Source organism: Natator depressus, chromosome 1, assembly GCF_965152275.1.
Source record: "Natator depressus isolate rNatDep1 chromosome 1, rNatDep2.hap1, whole genome shotgun sequence".
In the NCBI taxonomy this organism is placed as follows: Eukaryota; Metazoa; Chordata; order Testudines; family Cheloniidae; genus Natator; species Natator depressus.
This window is the reverse complement of record NC_134234.1, coordinates 277,611,564-277,635,933: the sequence shown is the minus strand read 5'-3', so window position 1 is coordinate 277,635,933 and position 24,370 is coordinate 277,611,564. Positions and strand designations below refer to the sequence as shown.

At 37.8% G+C, this 24,370-nt stretch overlaps 1 protein-coding gene across 10 annotated transcripts in view; it reads left to right on the top strand.

Moving 5' to 3' along the window:
* The window catches only part of NAV3 (neuron navigator 3), a 757,820-nt gene that overhangs the window by 516,362 nt on the left and 217,088 nt on the right, over positions 1 to 24,370 (top strand). For all 10 annotated transcript variants that reach the window (XM_074941992.1, XM_074941993.1, XM_074941999.1 and 7 more), the window contains 2 exons: positions 16,200 to 16,272; positions 23,693 to 23,876. In XM_074941992.1, coding sequence (XP_074798093.1) covers positions 16,200 to 16,272; positions 23,693 to 23,876 — 257 coding nt within the window. The remainder of the gene's footprint in view (positions 1 to 16,199; positions 16,273 to 23,692; positions 23,877 to 24,370) is intronic.

The following is a 24,370-nucleotide window of genomic DNA, read 5'->3' as shown; positions in this document are numbered from 1 at the left end:
TTACAACAGAGAGATGTTATGAGTCAAAATATGGGTTCTCTACCAGCTTCTGGGGAGTCATCTGGCCTAGTGGTTATATAGGCTTCTTTCCCTGGACACCAGCAGTAGTAGCATTGAGCGCACAGGAAGGACGAGCTCCCTGCTCTCAATTCCAGAATTCTCCAGCTATGAGGAAGAGCCATTGCAGGCTAGAGCATGCTTAGTGCTGACAGATCGTTCAGAGAATTTAGCTGCCAGCCTCTGACAAGTATCTACTGCACTTGTACAAACTGATTTTCAAAGTCATATAACCCGACCAAATTTTGGTGGCTTTTAATGGGGACAGCAAAAAACAACTCTCTAATCCTAGGTTGATCTCCGTGTTGATCCCAGGTCAGTTCCTGTTCCAAAGCAGGCCGGCACTAAGGTTCTCAGTGAAACAGCTGTCAGAAAGTTTAAACATCGGCAGCAACAATGTATTTTTTCCCCAATCCTTATCTAAGCTATGATGTTTTTGCTGAAACTTTCCACACCCAGAAAAAAGAAAAGAAAAGAAAAAAGAAATCAGTCTGAGGCAGGCAACCAGCATGGGAAATTTCAGGCCAAATGGGGGCTAAAGTTTCTCAAAATTATAAGCACCTGACAACAGCATTATAATGGAAAATATTAGGAAACTTGGCTGTAGCTTTTGCTGCCAGCTCCATCTATAATAATATATATGTGTATACAACAGGCACAAACATGTAGGCAAACACATTTTTGTGAGGAAGGAAGTATTGAATTTTTAGTTCTCTCAATTTCATTTTTGCCATTTTTAATCATGACTTGTCTGATACGATTATAGTCCTGCTTTAGTTTTTTTTTCCTGGAACCCTTTATTCTGCACTGAAGCAAGCAGTCCTCTTTGCAACCATATGAGATCAGAGAACATTAAAAGAACCACAAAGTTTTTGACAATTTATCTTCACAAAGCGACTCGGAGTTATTCATTCGCACCAGACTTTGAGCTACATATTCCATTGAATTGCTCACATCTGATTGTGTGATGTCATAAAAGAAAATGCTCAGCAGGAACACATCCTGGGTATCATGTGCTAGAAAACAGTGCACTAATCAGTAAAGAGGAAGCACATGCACTCGTTAGCCCTTTTGTTTAGGTTTTCGAGTTGCTTGTCATTTGAACACATTTAATCCCAAGAATAAATCAGCAGCTATTTAATGAAAAAATCATGTATCAGTTTCAGTGAAGATAGAGAAAACACTCACCCTATATAGTGTAGTATATTAAAATACACTTAAAGTCGATCATGAACATATAGAAGAACTATGGCAAGTATTTTAGAAAGCACCTGTTGGTCACAGCAGTGAATACATTTCTCCCAATATAGTAGCAGAAGGATTATAGTAAATATGTCTGCTATATAGTGGTGTATCTTTATGATCTTGTATCGCAAAAAAAAAAGTAGCATTGTTATGAATACTGGGAATGTCTAGAATGCTTAGCATATTTAAAAATAGCAGATAAAAAGCATGATATTTAGGTGAACGGCAAAGACACAAGTTCAAACTTTACAAGAAAACAAAAAGTTGTTTTGAAATGGTTTTCTTTTACAGTATGTCCTAACTGGCTTGTATTAAATGCCAGGTTTCATCAAATGCTTGTGTGAGTCTTTTGGACTTGGATTTAAACACAAAGGAACTATATTACAATGTATGACCCCACGGTGGGAAATATAACTAAGATATATCTAAACTGAGTTAATCTGCTAATGTCACAGACAAGTTATCACAAAGTCTTTTTATTTCAGCAGAGTTCATTAATTCCCCTCCGTGTAAGGGCTTTTGACCATGTTCATAACAATATAAACTGAATCTTCTTACTTTTTATGTAACTTACCTATAAAAATTTGCTCTGACCTAAAACTTAGTACACAAGATCTCAGTTACAATTGACTAGTACCACTTTTCTTTTTAAATAAACATATACATTATTTGCCAGCTTTCTGGTGTCATAGGGGTATTTAAAACAGTCATGCCATGGTTTGAGGAGGCATGGGCCAGATCCTCAGTTGGTATTAATCAGTATGGCTCCATTGAAATCAATGGGACTATTCTGATTTACCTTACCTGAGGTTCTGGCCCAGTGTTTGGATATGGATTAGTTTCACTGTTGTGGTTCAGAGTCAGTCAAAGGTAAGGCTCAAGTCTGGACTTGATCATACCAAGATCTCACAAGTTGATAGCATAAGATCCCTGCTATCTTGAATGGCGGAGATCTTACCAGATCAGCGGTACTTTTGACACTTTGGTCACTTCTGCTGTTCTGGCTCAGTACTTCTCCTCAGGCCCCTAAAGTAGCTTTTTGCAGGAGCAATCACCCAGGTTTATATATACAGTATCAGCAACGGTGTATGGAAGATGTAGGTGCGTAGGTATACTTCATTTTTACACATGAACCTGGGGCCTCCTTTTGGACCTGTAAGGTCTTTGGACCTTCTGTGGTAAGCAGTCAGATCCTTACATGGTGTAAATTGGCATAGTTGACCATGTGGTCCAAATACTTCACTTTTTAACAACACCTACTGGATTTTGGGGTCTAAAAATGTTTGGAGAACTATTTCAAACATTTTTACATTCCTGTACTTCACATAGATATGCTAACTTTGGCTATGGCTAGAAGTGAAAGTGACAACATACAATATGGTATCTTGTACATCCAGGTAACTCAAGTGCTTCAGAAGACTGTGATAATATTTTTTTGGCTAAGCATCCAAGGAGGAATCCTGGCTCTACTGAAGTCAATGGCAAAACTCCCATTAATTTCAGGGGGCCAGAATTTCACACTCAGACTTATGAGTGCACTGCTTATGAAACAGAACTTTGACGTTTCCCCTTCACTAGGACTTTAGGCACAAAACTCTGTGTTAAGAGTATGGTGAAACCCCACAAAGGGTGCTCAGATAGCCTGTTGATGAGCATGAGATGAAAACATAGCTAGATGGCTATACTGCAGGAGTTGGTTTATATGTGTAATCTATTTTAATTCTTTTTAGTGCAGAAGTATGGCAGATTAGAGCATTCTTGATACGAAGTTTTCAGAATATTGAACATATTGAATATTGAACAACACTTAGGTACAATAGCATGATTGAAGACTAGAATTTGAGCCTTCCATCTGAACACTCGGCTTTTGTGGGTTTCTGATTTAAATTTGGATTTCTTTTGGTATACTTTGCCGTCTCTTTTATTTAATGTGGTTTTGCACCTCTTAAATTTTCTTTTAAGTTTCAGTTTTATTTGAATCAATAACATGAAGACTGAACTTAAAAAGAAGCCAATGACATTGGTTAAGCTTTGTTTTTCCTTATAGGTTCCTGAGAGCCAGAAAACCAGCCATGTGACCATAGGTCTGTATGAGGTGTAATTAGATTTCAGTAAACAACTCTCTGTGCAATGCTTTGAATATTTAGAGACTGTGACTAATTATTAAGTATTTTGTAGGACCTTTCATCTGATGAGCTCAGTGGGGTTTTTTGTCAGGGTTTTTTTGTTTTTGTTTTCGTTTTTTGTTTTGCATATTTTTGAGTGTCAGGAGTTCGCATGTTGTAGGAATCATTATTTGTTGGCTGTAAGTGGAACTGAACATTTGCAGAGTCAATCACAGCTCTGAAGTGTGAAGTATAATTACATTGAAAACTGACAGGTGAATGTGTGTAATTAGAAGATCAGGGTTGATTCTTATGAAACCAAAGGGCAAGTCAGTAGAAAATATTAAATTCTCGATGTCTCTCCTCCACATGCTGTAGCTTTGTAGCTTCCAATATAATTGCCAGTGAGTGGGGGTTAGAAAGCAAAAAGGGCATTGGGATGGATTCCATTTGCAAAGTTCACGATATGTCTAGGAATAAAGTGCTCTATAGTTTTATCTGTTTCTGTATCCTGTAAAGAGAACTGAAATGCCCTCAAAGGTTTAAATCTTCTAAATAGGCACTTTATTATAGTCTGCATTTTGACCCAGTGGAGAGGAATTTTGTTTAACAGAGTAAGGGATACATCTGTATGATGCCTTTCACTTTTCTGAAGCTGGTTAATCTCCATAAATGTTTAGATAAAGGTACCTAACTGAAAGTAAGGCATTGCATAACACTAAATCTATATCTAAATCTATAGGCAGACTCACTGAAATAACAAAGTGCTTCTAGTTGTTGTATCTGCTTATGTTTAAACATGAGCTCCCAGTGTAACACCATGGCCAAAAGGGACTAATTCAATCCTAGGATATATAAACAAAAATATTGAGTGGGAGTAGGGAAACTATATTATTTCTGTATTTGGTACTGGTATGACCATTATTGGAGTACTGTGTCCAGTTCTGGTGTCCACAGTTCAACATCAAGGATGTTGATAAATTGGAGAGGGTTCAGAGAAGAGCCACAAGAATGATTAAAGGATTGAAGAACATGACTTATAGTGATAGACTTTAGGAGCTCCATCTGTTTAGTTTAACCAAAAGAAGATTAAGGGGTGACTGGATCATGCAGAACAAATATTTGATAGAGGACTCTTCGGTCTAGCAGACAAAGGCATAATAAGATCCAATGACAGGAAGTTGAAGCAAGACAAATTCAGACTAGAAATAAGGTGCAAATTGTTAACAGAGAAGGTAATTAACGACTGGTACAACTTACCATGGGTTGGGGAAGATTCTACATCACTGGGAATTTTAAAATCAAAATTGGATATTTCACTAAAAGATGTTCTAGCTCAAAAATTAATTCAGGATTGCTCTATGATCTGTTTCAAAGAGGAGTTTTGACCAAATAATCACAGTGGCTCCACTGAATCTATGAACCATGTAATATCTGTAAGAAAAATATCTCACAAATCCTTAGAGTAGTATTTATCTTTAATTTTCTGCCCTTCCTAGTTGTGCAGCTCTTTTACTGATAAGAGACATTCCACACATGTACACAGAGTAAAATACCATCATAGGGAACTACAGTAGAACTCCATTTATCCGACCCTCCATGTTAACTAAACAACCAGCGCACATGGGTCCAGAAGCGGGCAGTCTTTTCTGTGGCTGTTAGACGGCGATGCAGCCTGGCACTTTCCCATTCTCTGGATTATCTGAATTGTTGATTATTCAGTCTGGTCCTGGTCCTAGTTAGATTGGATAAACATGTTTCTGCTGTACTGTGAAGATCTAAGCCGAGAATGTTGTGCTTCATACAAGTCACGCTCTAACCTTCCAAGTGACCTTTTACATTCTTGTATGAACAGATCAGTACATCTGCCTGTTGCACAGTCCAAGTATTTGGGGAGTTAATTTGCTTTAACGTTGCTGGGGTCACTGTTAAAATTTTGCTTTCGAAGTGTAAGGTGGATGAATTTGGGTCACATATTTCTTTTTAATATCTGTTGGAGATGGAAATGGAAGGTATGTGGGTTTTAAATAACTCCAGCATCATTTCCTCAAAAATTTTGCCTGCGAGACCTTCCACATACCAGTAGTTATTATTCTCTAAGGGGGATTTTCTCCCCCAAATGCCTCCAATAACTTTATTTTTAATTTGTGTAGATGTTTTTTTTGTTGAAAGGCCCTGGCTGAAATTGGAACAGACTTTTGGGTTGACTTTACTTGGGTAGTTTAATGCTACGTATTTTCATTAAATGCTTACTTAATTATTCCGTCAGTAAATAAAGACTTTATTAGGAACAGGGAATGTCAATAGGCTATACCTAACATCCAGAAAAGTATTATAATTTCCATAGAATGATTCTCCTATGTCCCTTATATCCGGGTGAGGTAACAGGCCACCTGCACCAGTGAGTAAGCAGAACCAACTTAAATCTCCCAGTAGAACCAACAACAGCTGCTAAAAGGATGGGTTTGCAGATGTACATCACCCACTCAGACCCAACATTGTCTTCCAGCAAAATTGCAAAAATACATTTAATATCAAAATAACATTATTGGGGAGCCATTGGAAATGGAACCCTTGACTAAGGAATTAGATTATTTTAAAACCTTCTAATAATCTATTTTGATCTTTCCCTATATTTTTGCAATTTTTACTGGACTTTTGGTGTGTCTCCAACCTTGACCCTCCACACCAGTCACCAACCCCACCCCTCAATAGCATGAATCCATATTTCCATGGAGAGTGCTCCGCACAGTCCTAGGCAAAGGCAACAGTGCTGCAGAGGCTGCTCAGCATAGGAAAATCCATGCTTAGAAGTTTCCCTTGGCATACAGATACTGGACCCAGTAATCAAGGTACCTGAAGATTCCTCCGTGGGAACAGAGTAGGTTTTTTATAACTTCAGGACAGATTCAAGGCTTTGGATAGTTTTTTTTTTTCCCCATGAGTTCATATTTGGAAGTATTTACTGATTTTGGTAATAAACTTGATTAAATTAGGCATGTACTTTTTTATAGTGGACATGGATGAAAGCAAAAGCAATTCAAGAAGTTTTGTTTGGGAATCTAAAACATTCTTCCATTGTGCTATGTTGATAAGAACACTCATTTTAAAGAAGTGAGATCAACATGAAATTACTCATTTTCACCAATTTGAAACTAGCTCACTTTCAGATCTTTTATGCCTGTTAAACAAGTGTACACTATACAGTATCAAAAAGCACCCAGCCAGTTAGATGTACTGTAACACTTGTAAGAAAGAGGATCAGAAATCCAGTCCATGTTGTGTCCTGAAGTTCCTGAGCTTTCCTCCTTATCTTATGACTTAATATGGAAAAGAGATGGAGTAAAAATACTTGTTACAGCAGGGACCAGCCCTTCTTGAATATGTGGAAAGCACCTAGCACATAGTGGGAGCTACCATAAATAAATTAATAATAAAAATACCAGATACTATATAAACATTTTACACCTTTTTGGTAAATAAATGAACCATAGGGACATAGTTCCTGTGAAAAATTGGTGAAAGCACCAACACTACCAGAGGAAATGGAGTACCTAACTCTTCGTAACTTTTAAGAAAGATGAGGCCAATCATTTTAATGATTTCCAATAATTCCTGGTTATTTACACTTAATGTACATTTTCAAGAAGAAAAACAGCTGTATTGTATGGGGAATGGGTGTGACCCCTATATTTAAGTTGCCTTACACTTTCCAGATTTCTATAAAAGGACTTGGCAAACTTTCAAAAGAGCTGAACACCCTGTTTTCACATCCAGAACAATAGGAACTTCTCAGTCCTGAGCTGTTCTGAAAATCAGGCCGTGTTATATAGGTGCCTAAATGCAACCTGAGTTGAGTGGAAAGTCTGGCTCATAAGGCTGGACAGATAAAAGAAAAAACTTGGGCTGATTTGCCATTCCGGTATACCAATGTGACTCTGTTGACTTCAGCAGAGTCACACTGGGATAAATTGGGTGTAACAGAGAATCAGGCCCAAAACTCATACTGGCAAAACCATAACATGTGTGTGTGTGCACATGCACGCACAATGTAATTGGAATAGCACACAGTGTTTTCTTCTGTAGCTTGTTTGCTGTGCTACTTCAGTGTCCCCTCACCATCACTACCCTAATGGAGAAAAATACTAGAGCTCTGGGTAGTTTATTTAGCTCATGTAGTTGTAACAGCTGGGAAAACTATATGGTGTTAAAAGCCTTCAGACTCGTATGTCACCTGGGTGGTGTATTTGGTCTGCTGTTGATTATTCTAATCTCTGATAAACAAATGTGAATACAGAATTGCTAATACTTTTCTCTTTATGACTGTACCTTTAGAATTTTCTACACATTTAAAAGAAGTATTCTGCATGTTAGTGAAACTTAAGTTTGCAAAATAGGGAAACATGCTGAAAAAAGGCTCCTAAAAGGAACAAAGTTATAAGGCAAACTAAAAATGTGGGTGTTTCCCACACCACAAATGCATTGCCAGCAAGACACAGATGTGTGCAGTATATGAGCCAATGGAAAAAAAAAAAAGTGAGCAAAGATACTGTTTTCGAATACTCCAGAATGGCTTAAAGTGGGCTAGGCCAAAAAAGAGAATAACTGTGTGTATGTATGTGAGTGTATATGTGACCTCGCCAAAAGTGATGTTGCACTGTCCAATTTAAGTGGTGATTACAATATAGGCCATCCCCACCCTTGAAATATTTTCCTGTTCTTTCCAGGGCTCACTGCTTCAAGCAGTGGGGCTATAATGAATGTACAGGATACAGAGATTCATGCAGTAGGAGAGGACCCTGTGCATATTTCTGGTTGAAAACGAATAGAATTATAGTTTAGTTGTGTAATTTTTGAGCTTTGTATTCTTATTTCTCAGTCAGGCAGATCCGCATCAGACACTATTCCCTTGTTTTAATAAAAATAGTTCTGTAATGGTCCACAATAAATAGTAGCGATACTGTTATGCTTTGAGTGATCGCTACAGAATTCTGTGCTATATTTGGATACAATAATAACAGCTGCTATAGAAAAACCTAAAGGCTGGGTCTCTATCGGGTACATTCCTGACTAGCCTCTCTGATGCAGTAGGGCGGTGCTCTTCAATGAATACATTAAGAAAGACCATTTCACATTCCTATCACTCTACTTCTGGTAGCTAAGATTAGAAAGCATTGCTCTGTCCTTTTAAAGGGAGCTGTGTCATTAGAATATATTCAGGTAAGCTGTCAGAGCCCTAAAACTTTATTATGAACTTATTAAAAATCTTATAGTTAAGTAGTGACAGACGTGACACAAGAAGAAATATATTCATCCCATAATGAAGTTGTGTATCTCCTATAATACAATGTATTAGGTATTTTAAATGATGATCACAGAATTGACTCCAGAGTCTGATCTATTTGATCTTCTAGTAGTCTATCTCCCTTCCAATGCAGGATTTTTCCAGTTGCATATTTATTACAGTTTTGTCCAATCTAATGTGAAATGCCAAGTGTTGGGCCTTCTTGTGTTCTTCTGGTAGACAGTTTCACAAGCTAATACATGTCAGTCAGGTGCTTTCACTGATATTCTGGCTAAACGTTCCCCTTCCTAATAATCTGTTTTACTGAAAGGAGGCTGTTAAAAATGGTATCTTCTTTCTCAACAGATCTGTTCCTTGTGTGTATTCAGAGTATCATATTCTAGTGACTAGCTAAATTTTTACTGCATGCCAGACCTGTCAGCACTACAGAACTTAAATGAGAATGAGCTGTATGCTATTCCATCTTGTTTAACAGCAGCAGAATAGTTTGCTATTTTTGCATTAGTTATACCTGGAGGTTTAATTTGTAAGGTTGCTTATGAGGGTGACATTTGACCTGTATGACTTTTATTAGTGATAATGATCTATAAGAGGGAAAGAACCAAACCTGACTTTCAGAGCTCAGGTTTATATGGTGGGATATGTAAAACAAACAAAAAACTTTATTTGTAAGCAAAGCACATTAGAAATGGAATCACTGTGGCACAAAATATACAGAATTCCACAATACGTCTTTTACATACTTCTTTTGAAGTGTGTTTGTATTACGGAAAGTATATGTGGCGTTCCATGGTTAGTTAGTTTCAGTAACTGCCAGAACAAATTTTTCTCAGTTTGCAAGTCAAAATTTGTTTCTAGCTGCTCGCCCTGTGAACTCAATGGGAAACCTGTAAGTCAAGCTTTGTTCACCCTTCTCATGCATCACACCTATAATAAAGTTTCTACAGATAAATCCTTTAAGTAGCGATACCTTTATGACCTAATTTCCTTTAGCTGTGCTGCAACTGGAGCTCAATATGTGAATCAGAACAGAACCCAGCTCAGTCTCCAAAGATGTGTTGGCTAACAGAAATAAAAGAAATAAAAAACTACTTATATCACTAAATAAACAGATAAAATTTGGAAATATACACAGGGAGCAGATCTGTATTAAACAAGAAAATGCTATATTTACAAAGACACCTTCATACTTCACTTTGAGGAATCCAGTACATAGCATGGCTGTTTAACAGATACAGGCATATAGGCAGTAATCACATTCTTTGTGCATGTTCTTTTAAGGTAAGGAAACTTTGCAGATTTTTGTCTGTCTGCTGTGAGCTTCAGAAGAAGGCATACTAATCAAATGCAGAGATTTATCAGCGCTTCATATGAATATAGACAAATATACTGCTTTTTTAGTCATTATTATTTGTCTTATGAGTACCTTGCAGTTCAATTTAAACTTGGAAGTGGAGAAAGTACTGTCTGCCAACCAAAGGAGATGAAAGCTAGTCTTAGTAATAGCAAAAACAATCATAATAAATACACATATTCTATATGGTGAGTCACTGAAGAGTTTCAATCCCACAAATGAGCTATTCCCATAAATCTACTAACTGCTGGTATTAGGTATTCTCATTCATTTGTGGAGACGTGTCTGCTGTAGTTATTTATTTCTATAGAGCAGCGGTTCTCAAACTGTGGGTTGGGACCCGAAAGTGGGTCACGACCCCATTATAATGGGGTCACCAGGGCAGGCATTAGACTTGCTGGGGCCCAGGGCCAAAGCCCGAACCCACTGCTTTGGGCCAAACCCAAAGCTTGAGCCCCACTGCCTGGGTGACAGAGCTCAGATTTTGGCTTTGACCCCCCTTCCTGGGGTGGTGGGGCTCGGGCAGGCTCAGGTTTTGGTCCCCCCTCCTGGGGTTGTGTAGTCATTTTTGTTGTCAGAAGGAGGTCATGGTGCAATGAGGTTTGAGATCTCCATTATAGAGTACTAAAATGCCACAATGCTTCCCATAAAAAAAACAATTCATATCTACAGTGCTTTATTTGTTACAGCAGATTTTAATACCTATCTTCTTCAGTATTATACATAATAATTAGGTGTTTCGTATTTGTGGTATTACTATGTATTTCTTAGAGATGGATGGGTCCTAACTACAATAGATCTGTATCTGAATGATCAACCCCCTAAATTTTGCGTGGTATTTAGATGTGGGGACTTGGTTGGATCGAATATCCACAGTAAGCCTTGACATTTGGTATTTTTTAAAGACTGCAAACAAAAATGAAAGCATGCATTTTTGATAAGCAATTTTTAAAAATATAAAGATAAAAGCCCTGATCGTTAGAAGCAGCCTACCAGTTTGTGGGAACAACTTTGCAGGCTCCATTAAATGCAATATCATTTAGACCCTGCTATCTGATTGTGATCATAGAGCGGGCTGGTTTCTAAATTACAGACATTTTGCCTGAGTTTATGTGTGTCTGCAAAATTGGAGCCAGGTCTCAAAATCAGCCCCAAATATTGTTGAATTTAAGAAAAAAGATTTATATTATTACAGAAACTTTTGGTCACTCTGAAAATTAATTTCATTGTCAAGCATACAGACTCATTGGTAGCAATAGATTTTGGTATGGCTAGCTACGTGTGTGTGTTTGCATCTATCTAATATATGGGCAATGAAAGATTTATTGTGTGGTTACCTATTCATCCCTGGCTTTTAATAAGAGCTATGTTTTGTAAATGATGTGATAAAATCTGAAGTAATGATTGAAAATACTGTTTAGCATATAGACTACCTGAATGTGAAGATCGTGTAATATGATGAGCCATTACTGTGGGATTCCGAAACCAAAATCTCTGTTTAAAAAACAGTTATGGTTGTGAAGTGACAAAAATGTCTTATTTTTATAAAACGGGCTGAGCAACACTTTGGGAATTAGCAACAACGGTGCAAAGTTGCTCACCTGTAGCCCGATCCTGCACACATTTATATGTACACCTCTGTTGATAGAATTGGGCCCATGTTTGGTGTTCCTGTGGAAATTAGTATGCCTACCTGTAAACCGTGAGAACTTTGCTTTCCTGAACTGGTTCTGTTAGGGTTGCCAACACTCCCGGTTTCGCCAGGAGTCTCCTGGAATTGGGCTCTATCTCCCGGAGGCTACTGAAGCCAAACCGGGAGATTTTAGGCTGCAAAATGTCTGGTGGCACAGCGGGGCTAAGGCAGGCTCCCTGCCTGCTGTGGCCACATGCCATTTCTGGAAATGGCCAGCACATCCCTGCAGCCCCTGGCTGAGGGGCCCAGGAGGTCTCTGTGGACTGCCTTCACTCTGAGAACCGCGGCCAATGGGAGCTGTGGGGGCAGTGCCTGTGGGCAGAGGCAATGTACAGAGCTGTCTGGCCCCTCAGCCCCTCCACCCAGGGGCCACAGGGACGTCGTGTCGGCCACTTCCGGGAGTGATGTGGGGCCAGGGCAGGCAGGGACCCTGCCTTAGCGCCACTGTGCTGCCAACTGGGAGCCACCTGAGCTAAGTGTCGCCAGGCCAGAGCTCACACCCCTCACCCCCTCCTGCACCCCAACCCCCTGCCCCAGCCCAGGGCCGCCTCCTGCACCCAAACTCCCCCCCAGAACCTGCACCCCTCACTCCCTCCTGCACCCCAACCTACTGCCCCAATCTGAGCCCCCTTCAGCACCCAAACTCCCTCCCAGAGCTTGAACCCCTTCCTGCATCCCAACCACCTGCCCCAGGCTCAACTCGGAGCTCCTTCCCACATTCCGAACCCCTCGGCCCCAGCCCAGAGCCTGCACCCTCTCCCACACCCCAGCTCCCTGCCCTAGCCAGGTGAAAGTGAGTGAGGGTGGGAGAGAGTGAGGGATGGAAGGAACGGGGGGGTGGAGTGAGTGGGGCAGTGCCTCAGAGAATGGGTGGGGCAGGGACAGGGCCTCGGGGCAGGGTAGGGGGTGGGGAAAAGGGTGTTTGGGTTTTTGTGATTAGACAGTTGGCAACCCTAGGTTCTGTTCAGCTAGACTGCTCGATAACTTTAATTATATTTGTTCTGCTAATGAGGAACATCATCCTTCCTAATAGTTAGGGTTAAAGTATTTTCTGAAAAGGAAACAGGGCACAAAAAGTTTGTAGATCAGGTGTCTGTGGTGTTTGTGTCAGGTCTACATGACATGTATCCTGTTTGTCACAATGCAAAGAGTGTGCTCTGAGGCATAAGCAGATAGAGTGCTACTTTCCACTCTTGGTGTGAAGTAAAGCTGTGTCCCAGCCTATTTTAACCATGTCACCCGCTACTTAAATAAACATGGTGTTCAGAGATCCATACCACTCTTGATTGAAACAGCATTGAGGAGTAGAAGTTGGTTGAGGTCTCTTAGAACTTTTGTAATTGCAAAATTATTCTCATCTGTTTGTACATTTGAATAAAAAGTGTTTGGGGCTGTTGGGGTGTCAGTTCAAAGAATAACTGTGGTTAGCCAAGGCAAGAAGAAGGCAATTAAAGTAATGTTTATGGATATACTGAAAGGTTAAAAATGGAATACTTTAAAACAAACTTTTCTAGATTGGAAGGGAAAGGAAGTGAGGACTCCAAGAATGTATTAACCAGTGGCTTATTCAATCTTCTAACCGTTCTCTAAAGTTGTATTAAAATGCAATTACTGTCAGAAAACTGACTGTAAAAATTACATTTAAGGGCTTCTGATTTATTCTTCATCAATGACTCCCCCATATCAAGCTTGCTCAATTTGCAAGTCAAAACAATAATTGACTATAAGACTTACCCTGAAATCACAGCCTATTGTCTGAAAGCCAGGCTGTGTTCTTATTGCTTTGTATGCTATCACCTACACTAATGGTTCTGGAATTGTAGTTTATAGTTCTGTTGAGGACTCAGAAGCAAAATGGAATTTACATTTTACTTCTTTAGCTGTACAGTAAGTTTAACAGATGTGGCATGCAAGACACAGGCTGTAGGGAGTAGACATATGAAGTAATTAGGTGATATTTTTATAGTTTCTTTTTTGACCATAATCACACTTTTAAAAACTACCATTAGGGCTATTATATTTATGAAATACGCTTAGTCTCCCAACTATATATACACACCACATAAAAATAACTAAGACACATTAAGTGACAGAGGCTGCAAATGTTCCCAATAAATTAGTTCAGATTTTTATAGCCACAGTCTCCTGATTCCACTATAAAGGGCATACGATTGCTATGAAATATGTCTCGGTAACATCATAAAGTGTGTCAAGAAACCTTGATTTAATTTTTTGTAGGTAGGTGTTGCTGAATGTTCAATTTCAGTCCTTTTTTTTTTTTCCAGTTTAATCTCCAGGACTTTCTATTTGGGTAAAATTTGCCTTCTTTCAAGTAGTTCAGTGTTCGCGCTGAAAGTTGAAAGACGAACTCAACTTTTTTATCGTTCATCTCTAGGCAGATCTTGATTTGTGTTAAGTTCCCTGATAAAGCAGAATTTCCCATCAAGGTATTTTTGCATAAGGAATGCAAATTATATTGTTTAAGAGCCTCTTCCTGCACAAAAGTTATGCCCAGGGGTAAAGATACTCACATTCAATTGTTTTCAGGATTGGGCCCTAAATTACCCAGTGTGTTTTTGCTTTCCTTGATGCCAAATGATCCCAAGTAAATTCCATTAACATCTTAGAAAATGGCAGAAATAATGGCCATATTCTGATTTTACAGTGGTGTAAACATAGAGTAATTCCATTGACTTCATTGTAGTTACACCAGATCTAGTGTAAATATATTTATTTTTAAAAGTGTTAGCTAGCATATTATTTGTATTTATTTGCAGAAAAAAGGGGACGAGGAAAGAGATTATTCATCACTCCCTATATACCCTAGTAGCTCCTGAAAACTGTTTGATCAATCCATAAGGAACTTACGTTATCAATCTTTGTTTTCTGCAGCCTTAGCTTAGTGTAATTTGTTTTGCGTGAAGCATTTTTGGCACATGCTCTCACCTTTAAAAACATTGCCCACGTGTTAAAAGAGACTGTCTGTGTAGGTTTTAGAGAATATTTCTTCAATGTGCACTTCTTGAAAGCAAACAGAAAGTTTCTGTTCATTTTATAAAATATTATTTTCAAATAGTAGAAGGAGAGCTGCAGTCATAGGAGATATGCAGAATAATTGAAGGGCTTCCTCCTTATTTATTTGCATTGCTATTCAGGTGAAAAGTGTTGTTCCAGCCTGGGAAAAAAAGATAACCTCCAGGCTAAGCACCTTTTAATTAGCTAATAATTTATCCCCCGTATGCTTTGTGGATAGAAAAGTGCCAATAAATCTTATTGTAAAATGTGTGAATGTGCAAATGATGCCTGTTCAAAGAAAACAAAATTCATTGCATTTACCAGTTTACCTACAGGTTTGTACATTAAGACGAGGGTGAATCATTTTTTAATACGCTTTACAAATTAGATGATGTGAACAATACATATTTTAAATAGGTTAAACCTTTTCTTTTATCTATGCAGTCTTCATCAGCTTTTTTAGTTGAAAACTTAAAGTAAAGCCAATCTGCAGAAGACACTGGCAACATGTCATTTTGCCCATTTTTGATAGAAATTTAACTAGACAGATCAAATCTTTGCTTGCCAAGTTATTAACTTAAAATGTGTTGTTTAATGTTTCAATATTTATGAAATATAAAACAAACAAACAAAATACAGTACCACAACAACCAAGGATGATGACTCACAGAAACACTGTTTGGAACTTTCCATTTTCCTAACCTATTAAGAAAAAGTCATTACATTTATTCTGGGATTACTCATTTTACAGGCAGAATTGTCATCCTTATATTGCTCTTGCTCTGTGCTTCTTTTCCTGTCATCTACAGCTGTGCTTGGTATCTGTGCAATGTGCTGGACCAACCATGGCAGTCACCATCCTGATGACCTTTACTGAGGAAGTATATTTTAGAGAAACTTTAACATAAAATATACTAATAGATGAGTTTTTAAAAAAATATTAAGAAAAACCAAACGAGGACTCATTGCTGTGACATCATCATTTTCTCAAAATTACACTTCATCCCAGACAAATACCTTCTTTGGCACACTTGTTGAATGTTTTTGCTCACATTCTTTCATTAAGGCAGTCCCCCACATCTCCAGACACACGTGTAGTGTTTAATCCTCTATGGATGCTTTCATTGCTGCTTATTTGTAGTGTACAAAATCCAGTTTTATGTTAAGTAGGTGGGTTGCTGATCTGTCAGCATGCCATTCTGGATCGGGCCTTTATGAATTGTTTTTAAGCACTAAAGTGGACAATGAAAGCTTTATAGCAATGCTCCAATTAGCGGTAATCATTCTTGTTAAACTTTGGAAAAGAGCTGTAGTATGTGATGAATGTAAAGTATTCATTCCCTTTTTCTCCCCTCTCTGCATTCTCACTCTAGTACATTTTGTAAAATAGCCTTAAATTGCTTGTTATTTCTGTTCATATTGCAGATTGAGAATGTTGATGTCTGCCTTAGCTTTCTGGCAGCCAGAGGAGTAAATGTTCAAGGTCTTTCTGCTGAAGGTAAGAAAAATACATCATCAACACAGATAATGGAATTCCTTTCTGAAAACTAATTTTCTTAATACAGATTACTTGCAACTAAACACCATTCTGAAGCTGCATTGAATTGCATTGGAATACACACACACACATATACATATAGAGACAGGGGGAGAGACAGACATGGTTTAAACTTCCTTTCCTGTTTAATTAAAAATTAAATCAGAAAATTCAATATGTATATGAAACTTGGGGCAATAATTTAAATGAGTAATTTACTTTTCTGTATTTTGGTTCTTTTTCCTTTCCCCCCCCAATGATTTATAGCTACAGGGATTTCCAGATGTACATTTTTATATATTCATACATAAAGTATATTGGATTGGATCCTACAAATATGCAAGCAAGTGCCTTTGCCCATGTAATTAGTCCCAGTGAAGATGACTCACTTGAGCAAAGATATTCATATGAACAAACATTTTTAAGAGCAGGCCCAAATCTAGTAAATATTTGTGTGTGTGGTATGTATAAAATGGAACAGTGATTGGACCGTTAAGAAGAGATGCTAATTCTATACATATTAATATCTAGTAGTATCCATTTTTATTGTATTATAACCCTCAATGTACAGTCTGATGTACTACTACTTATTTATGTTTATCTTTAACATGTTAAGTTAAGCCTGTTCGTCCAACTTTTAGCTTCATTAATGTGCTATGCTTGCTTCTAAATACAAATGATACTAAAACAAGTGGATTTTTATCACTGCCTTTATGCAGTGTTATGGAATTAGTATGATGAATAAAGGTTTAACCGTGAAAGGGGTTGAGCACTCTTGCAAGGTGCTGAGTACCCTGAATGCCCTTTGACTTCAGTGAACGGTGAGGGTGATCCGTACTTTGCAAGATTTGCTAATTGTTCAGTTTTGCTTTAGCACAATTTAGTGAAAGGTAGAAGGCTGAGTACTCCTTTATCAGAGCTGGCAAATGCAATAGTGTTTCTTTCTAAACGGTAGCCAGCAAGAAATCTTTGAATGAGATCTTCTGTTCCATATTAAAATTAACCGAGACTTCTTATCTCTCACTATCGCCATCTCAATATGATCTTAGTAGAACAGTAACATTGCTATGTAAGTGTGCACAAAAGTACAGCATATGGTGTCTTTGTCACATTATTACTCAGTTGTCTGATTAGGGGAAGTTACTTCCTTAATTCAGAGTATTACCTATTTTGTGAAGATATCATCTATTCTCTATTATATCTTTCCATCTGCTAACGAGAATACTTAGCATTTATATAATGCCTTTCATCTGAGGCTCTCAAAGTACTTTACAAATTGAATTTATTGTGAAGTATAATTTGGATAGGAAATCCATGGTGTTTTACACTATCAAATGAGAGAAAAAACAATCATTTATTTAAAGGCTAGTATATCATATCTACACCATGCTGTAGCATGTTTTAGATGAAAACCCCTTCTTAATTCTCCTCTTTGTTTAATAACAATGATCAATACACACTGAAATTCACTCCTGCATCTATACCTTCTGCTTTGTTTGGATAACACACTGTCGGTACTTATAGCCTATTAAAAGTATAATGTTAAAAACAGAAATTTTTTTAAAGACTTTATCAGTCTTTGAAACCTAATTCTTCTTAAAATGGTGAGTACACATCTCAGTCTTTTTTTTTTTTGAAATTCGTATTTTAATGCAATTATGTCTGTTTTTTAAATATTACAAAAATACATTTTATTGATAAAATAGTCTCACTGTTTGCAGCAGACAGATGGCTTACCTAGCTATTTTAAAGAAAGAAGGGTTTGATCCAGTATTTCCAAGACTGTTATTTAAGCCAGTGGGAGTTTTCAGTGCTCAAGTAGTGCAGGAGCAGGATGTCAGTATACAGAGGTTCTGGGTGAAATTCTGGCCCCATTAAGTCAATGGCAAAACTCCCACTGACTTCAGTGACAACAGGATTTCACTCTCTGTTTATTAGAGTAGGAAACACATTACAAATATTGCATTATCATCTAGAGTTCTATAACCACTGCATTTTGATTATTTATTTGGCTCCTATATAGGACATTCCCTGTGGCTGTCATAAGCCAATAATTTATATCCTATATTATAAAACTGTGATGCTGAATTAAATGCTCTAATGAGAGACAGTCCACTGGGATCACTGAAGGATTCATTTAAAGAAAAATTATGCTAACTGAATCTAGCAATACTTGAAAGGCAAAGTCATGGATAGACCCTTCTCTTTGATTACATAATGCACTGGCATTTTTGTCCTGCTTAAGTCAGTATACAGCAAAATGGAGAAGCTCTAAAACGACATATACTGTATTGTCATTATGTCTTCATTTCTGTAGATTTTTGGTAACGTTGTCCCTCTTTCTTTATTTTCAATGCTGTTGTGTCCTTATTAGTTTTTGGTGTTTCACTATAAAATATTTATTTTGTATTAGAAAACATCTAAATTCCCTCCTAGCAATTTTGTGTTCTGTTGAAACCATAAATAATAATGATGATAAAAAAAAAAAGGCACAAAGTTCCTTCCAAAGAAAGCTGATGACACGAACTTTGAGTATAAAAGTAAGGTTACAAATCCTTGGGCAATATTGTGCTCGCAGTCACACTAGTGTAAAGTTGGAGTGAATCCTTTGAGACTATTGAGTTCAGTGAATTTACTCCAGATTTACCAGAGCAGAAGGTTGACTCCCTTAAGTTTATTTCTTCAGCACAAACTAAATGTAGTCCCACCATTCCTCTTTAGGAGAGGTAATTAAGGAAAAGAGAAATGTAATTCATCCGTTTTTCCTTAATAAATGCAACTTGAACTTTTAAGAGACTCTTGCACTCGTTTGTCAGAATATTTATGTTTAAAGCTGGTTATCTGGATTTTATAAACTAGTAAGTCTGTTTCTTGTAATAGGCTTTGGTGAATGGTGGGTTATTCATCAGCGCATGCTGCAAACAGTCACAGGAGCAGTAAAACCTAATATCTTAGAAAGGGTTTCACAACCAGCTGCCACCTGATTTGACACTTGAAAAAGGAGATACTGAACAGAACTAATTTTCAAAACTGTTTTGTACAATCACCACTGGAGAACCCAAAGGATAATAAAGAATAAAACAGTAGCAGCAAAAGGTAATTTTTTTTCAAGTGTGAATATATACGTTATCTAAAAAATGCTTTTGGGTTCTTCAGTGGTCGGAGAATCTTAGCAACTTCACAGGTCTGAAAGTATGGTAATAAAAATAATTGTTTTCTCTCTCTGAGTTTTTTCCAGAACCCGTGCATTATAAAGTACACAGCTAGCCACACATATTTTCGGGCACCCTATTTTTAGCCGTTCATTATTTTTTAACTTTCACTTTCTATTGGGAAAAAAATTAACTATGATGCTGCCAGCAATTTGAGTTATAAAGTTATTTAATCTGATTATCTAAGGGGGAGACAAGATGATCACATCATTATTCAGTATTGCATCAGGTGTAATCTGAAAATAAGTTGGCAACTGTCAGGGAGAAGTTATTAGGAGGGGAGGACTGGGGACTATGATTAATCATTTTCTGTTAAAGGAAATGGTTTTGCAAAAAAATATTTCTGGAAATGATAAGAAATAATTAGTCATATTACTCATGGCCTAGTAGCTCATTTTGACATACAGATTCTTCCTTTCTACAGAAACTTGTGAAAAGCTGTTGGTCTCATCAAACTGATAAAAGATAAAGTTCAAAACTGATCATATCCTGCTTTAGAAGTAAAAATAAATATGGTTTAAGATGGAAGTGGTAGATGAGTGGGTGTGTTTAGCTTAAAAACAGATAGAGTTTGATCTTTCAAAGAGAAGATTCTTCTTTTATTAATCATTTCAAGTCACAAAAATTAGTCTGTTGCTATAAAATGACCAATAAACAAACCAATATCAAGCACAGAAAATAATTTTAAATAAGAATTATGCTTTAAATGTCATCAATGAGGTTGTCTTTTGGAAGAATGTTCTTAAAAAACGTTGTTTCACTCTTGTTTTCTTAATGGCGCACACTTACCTGAACAATGAGACCAGTCTGACTTCAAAAGTCATGGCTTCCTAAAAAAACATAACATGTAGGAAGTTTTCTTCTGTACAGCTCTGGTGGTTCCATGGGAAGTTGAAGATCTTATCGCAATTTTCATAGTGTTCTGTTCAAATTTTCCTCTCATTAAAATAGGCTCTAATGTACATGGCGGTGTTTGCTATTGTTTAATGGAACAAATGTAAGTTGGCTGCTATGTTTTGCCAACACATTCATGTATGTGCTAGTAGCTGAATTATTCCTTCTTAAAGAGAAAAAAAATAGTTTGCTAAGGATATGACTGTGAAAATACTTATATAAATTCTGTTCTAAAAAATTCATTAAAAAGTGCTATAAACCTCCTGCACTTTAATACATCTACATTTGCAGGAATAATAGAAATCTAGCCTGAGATACTCTTTTGCAAGATAAGGTATTGAACAATTTAGATTAGGCATTGTTAAAATTTGTAGGTTTGATGAAAACCTTTCATAAGAAGTGAAGCACCAAAGTAAATTGACTGTGAGGTTTTGAGCAGACCCACGTGCTCCAGATAATTTCTTTAAATAATACTTTTTTCCCCTGAGGCTACTTTCTTGACACTGGGATCATTTATAAGATGGGAATAACACTGTTTACTCAGTACTTAATCTCAGTCAAGAAACAACAAAAGTAGAGAGTGAGGAATGTGAGACAGGAGGAAGCTACCGGGGATCATCTCAGTTATGTTGGTGGCAGTGTAGACAGAGGAATATTTGAACCGTTAAAAAAAAAGAAATGGTTCTTCAGTCTTTCTCATTCAATATTAGAGTGTGAAATGAAAAGCTAAAAATAATATAAAAGAAACATTAGAAAAGCTTCTGAGAAATCCTAAGCACCAGGTTCTGCTGTGAAAAAGCTGGCTCATATATGGTAATCTGCAGTTCCAAGTCTTCTGTTTTTAATTTGTGGGAGGATGCTCTAAAGCTATTTGATAGAGGTCGGTATATAGAAATCTGCAGGTAATCTGCCTTCATGCTGTGTGCAGTAGGATTGGCCTACCAGCCCAACACATGTATGATCACCTGGAATTTTACTGGAGCACAAACAGAGAGAGGAACTAGAATCTCCAAAACGTCCTTGCAAGACGATTTAGTTTCTCAGTACTGTCGGTTCCTGCTTATCTGCTCTTGACTCTGCTCCACTTTCTACTTCCTTTGTGCTGGCAGTGCCAGTCTGGAATGTCCGCTCATCTGCTTCTCCCACAGCCTTCTTCACCTGTTTGCCGTGCTGATTCCTAGGCAGGGACAGTGTCTCTGAAGTGACCCAGAAGGCCACTGCCTTTCCTCCATCAGATCTTTCCACAGTACATTATACATCCACAGTGCATACTAGAATTTGGTCAACTAACAATGGGAAGATGGGGTGGGGGACAACCAAATAGAGTGGATGTGTATTTATATAACCCCCCTCAAACTATATATAGATGTAAAAGGTGTGTATATATATTGCTAGTTTCTCTGTCACCCGCCATTTGGATATTCCTTCTCTTTTTAGATGGTAGGTTCTTCAGAGTTGAGACAATGTCTGCCTGTATGTGGACAATCTGTAGCACATAACCAAAATATAAATAATAATAAAGCACATACAATATACTGTATTTCCTGGTAGAAATGAAAAAAAAAAGGCCAGACATTAGGCGCAATTACAGTAGAGGTGTAAAATTAAATTCTGAGTTCGAAGGAAAGAGGATTGCAACCACCTTTGTGGGAGGATTATTAATTGCAGTTTTGATGCAGTATGTCTTGGGGTTGGGGAACTGTTTTGTCCAATTCACATTCTCTAGCGGTATGGACAAGGGCTGGAAAATGGAGATATGGGGCTAAATCCTCTCAAACGCTTGATCTCTCCAGTCGGACAGCATAGCCAGCTCAGATACAGTCATTCCTGCAAACTTTGCACAGAGGGTCTATCAGAGTGCTGTGCCTGTGATGACCCCAAATTGATTAGTAACTGGCTAGTTTTCAAATCTCTCTCAACTACTTTGGCCTTTATTCTGTGGGATTTTTTTCTTTAAAGATATTTTAACTACCTTTTAATCAAACCTGTTTGCATATAACCACAAGTAGAATTAAGAAAAAAGAAAAGGAGTACTTGTGGCACCTTAGAGACTAACCAGTTTATTTGAGCATGAGCTTTCGTGAGCTACAGCTCACTTCATCGGATGCATAGCATATCGTGGAAACTGCAGAAGACATTATATACACACAGAGATGCAAGGTAGCCTATCTCCCCTTGTTTTTTTCCTACAAACCCCCCCCAAGACGTTCTGGTTAAACTTGGATTATTGCTGTGCACATTGTAAGATGAGCTATTGCCAGCAGGAGAGTGAGTTTGTGTGTGTGGTTTTTGGAGGGGGGTGTGTGTGTGGGGGGGAGGGTGAGAAAACCTGGATTAGTGCTGGAAATGACCCACCTTGATTATCATGCGCATTATAAAGAGAGGTTTCAAAGAGGGATGGGCTATTACCAGCAGGAGAGTGAGTTTGTATGTGTGTCTGTGGGGGGGGAGGGGGGGAAGGGTGAGAAAACCTGGATTTGTGCTGGAAATGGCCCTCCTTGATGATCACTTTAGATAAGCTGTTACCAGCAGGAGAGTGGGGTGGGAGGAAGTTTCGTTTCATGGTCTCTGTGTGTATATAATGTCTTCTGCAGTTTCCACGATATGCTATGCATCCGATGAAGTGAGCTGTAGCTCACGAAAGCTCATGCTCAAATAAACTGGTTAGTCTCTAAGGTGCCACAAGTACTCCTTTTCTTTTTTCTTTTTACGAATACAGACTAACACGGCTGTTACTCTGAAACCTGTCACAAGTAGAATTGTTTTATTTTAAATGTTGGATTGGTAGAATTTTGATTAAGAACTATAAATAACTTCTTTAGCAACTGTACTCCTGTCCCCTATACCTCTCACAAGTCTTTGTACTGATTTTAGGCAGAGGGAATATATTGATTTCACATTCATTGCAGATCACTTGAGCTCTTGAGGACTGTGTTGCATTAGGAATTCTACTTGTGTTTGTGTTCATATATGTTCATGTCTAATCATGGCAGCATTATAAAGACAGATGTGTAGTACAGTGTTAAGAACAATCTGCTACCATGTTTGCAGTTCTCCAGTAATGGAGATGCTACATAAAAGTAATGACTGATAATTAAGCAGTAACTGCAATAACAATGCAATTAAGCAATAGCGATACCTAATATGATGCATGAATACACATACACACGTATATATACATATATCTATATGTGTATATAGACACACACAAATATACTCACCTACACATACAAAAGTGAGAGTCTAACCCTGGTGTTTTCACTTCTTTTTTATAGAAATAAGGAATGGAAATTTGAAAGCCATTTTAGGACTGTTTTTCAGTTTGTCTCGGTACAAACAGCAGCAGCACCATCAGCAACAATACTACCAGTCTTTGGTAGAGTTACAACAGCACGTCTCTCATTCTTCCCCTCCCGCTGAAATCAGCCAATCCAAAACACAGCAAGATATGCAGTCCAGGTAGGTCAAAGTATTTTTTTCCGCTAAAAGGGCCTTTTTATTTGTTTGTTTACAAAAAGGCCTCGAGCTCTCTCTGTTTGGACAGAAATTTGTAGAGGGTCAAGACCAGAAAAAGCTTGTCACTAACCATTTAAAAGCCTTTAGCATTTTACGTAGCTATTACTTTGCTATGCATAAGTGCACCATAGATATTTTATGTGCCGAGGTGGTATAGTAGTTGTATTCCTTTGGAGCAGAGTTGGATGAACAGTGAATATTTATCACCATATTTGGTTGAATTTTTTCACATTTTTTTACTGTGTTCGTGCACTTTTGTGTTTGCTGTGCAAATGTTCTGGAAGATGACTCTACTGGCCTCGATGTCATAGGGAACAGCACGTTATACATGAATATTAGAAAATAGAAAAGCAAATTATGAATTTGTTCACAGGAGTATCTCACTTAATTCTTAGAGCTAAACTCATCCACTTGGGGAAAAGAAACAATACTGAGTC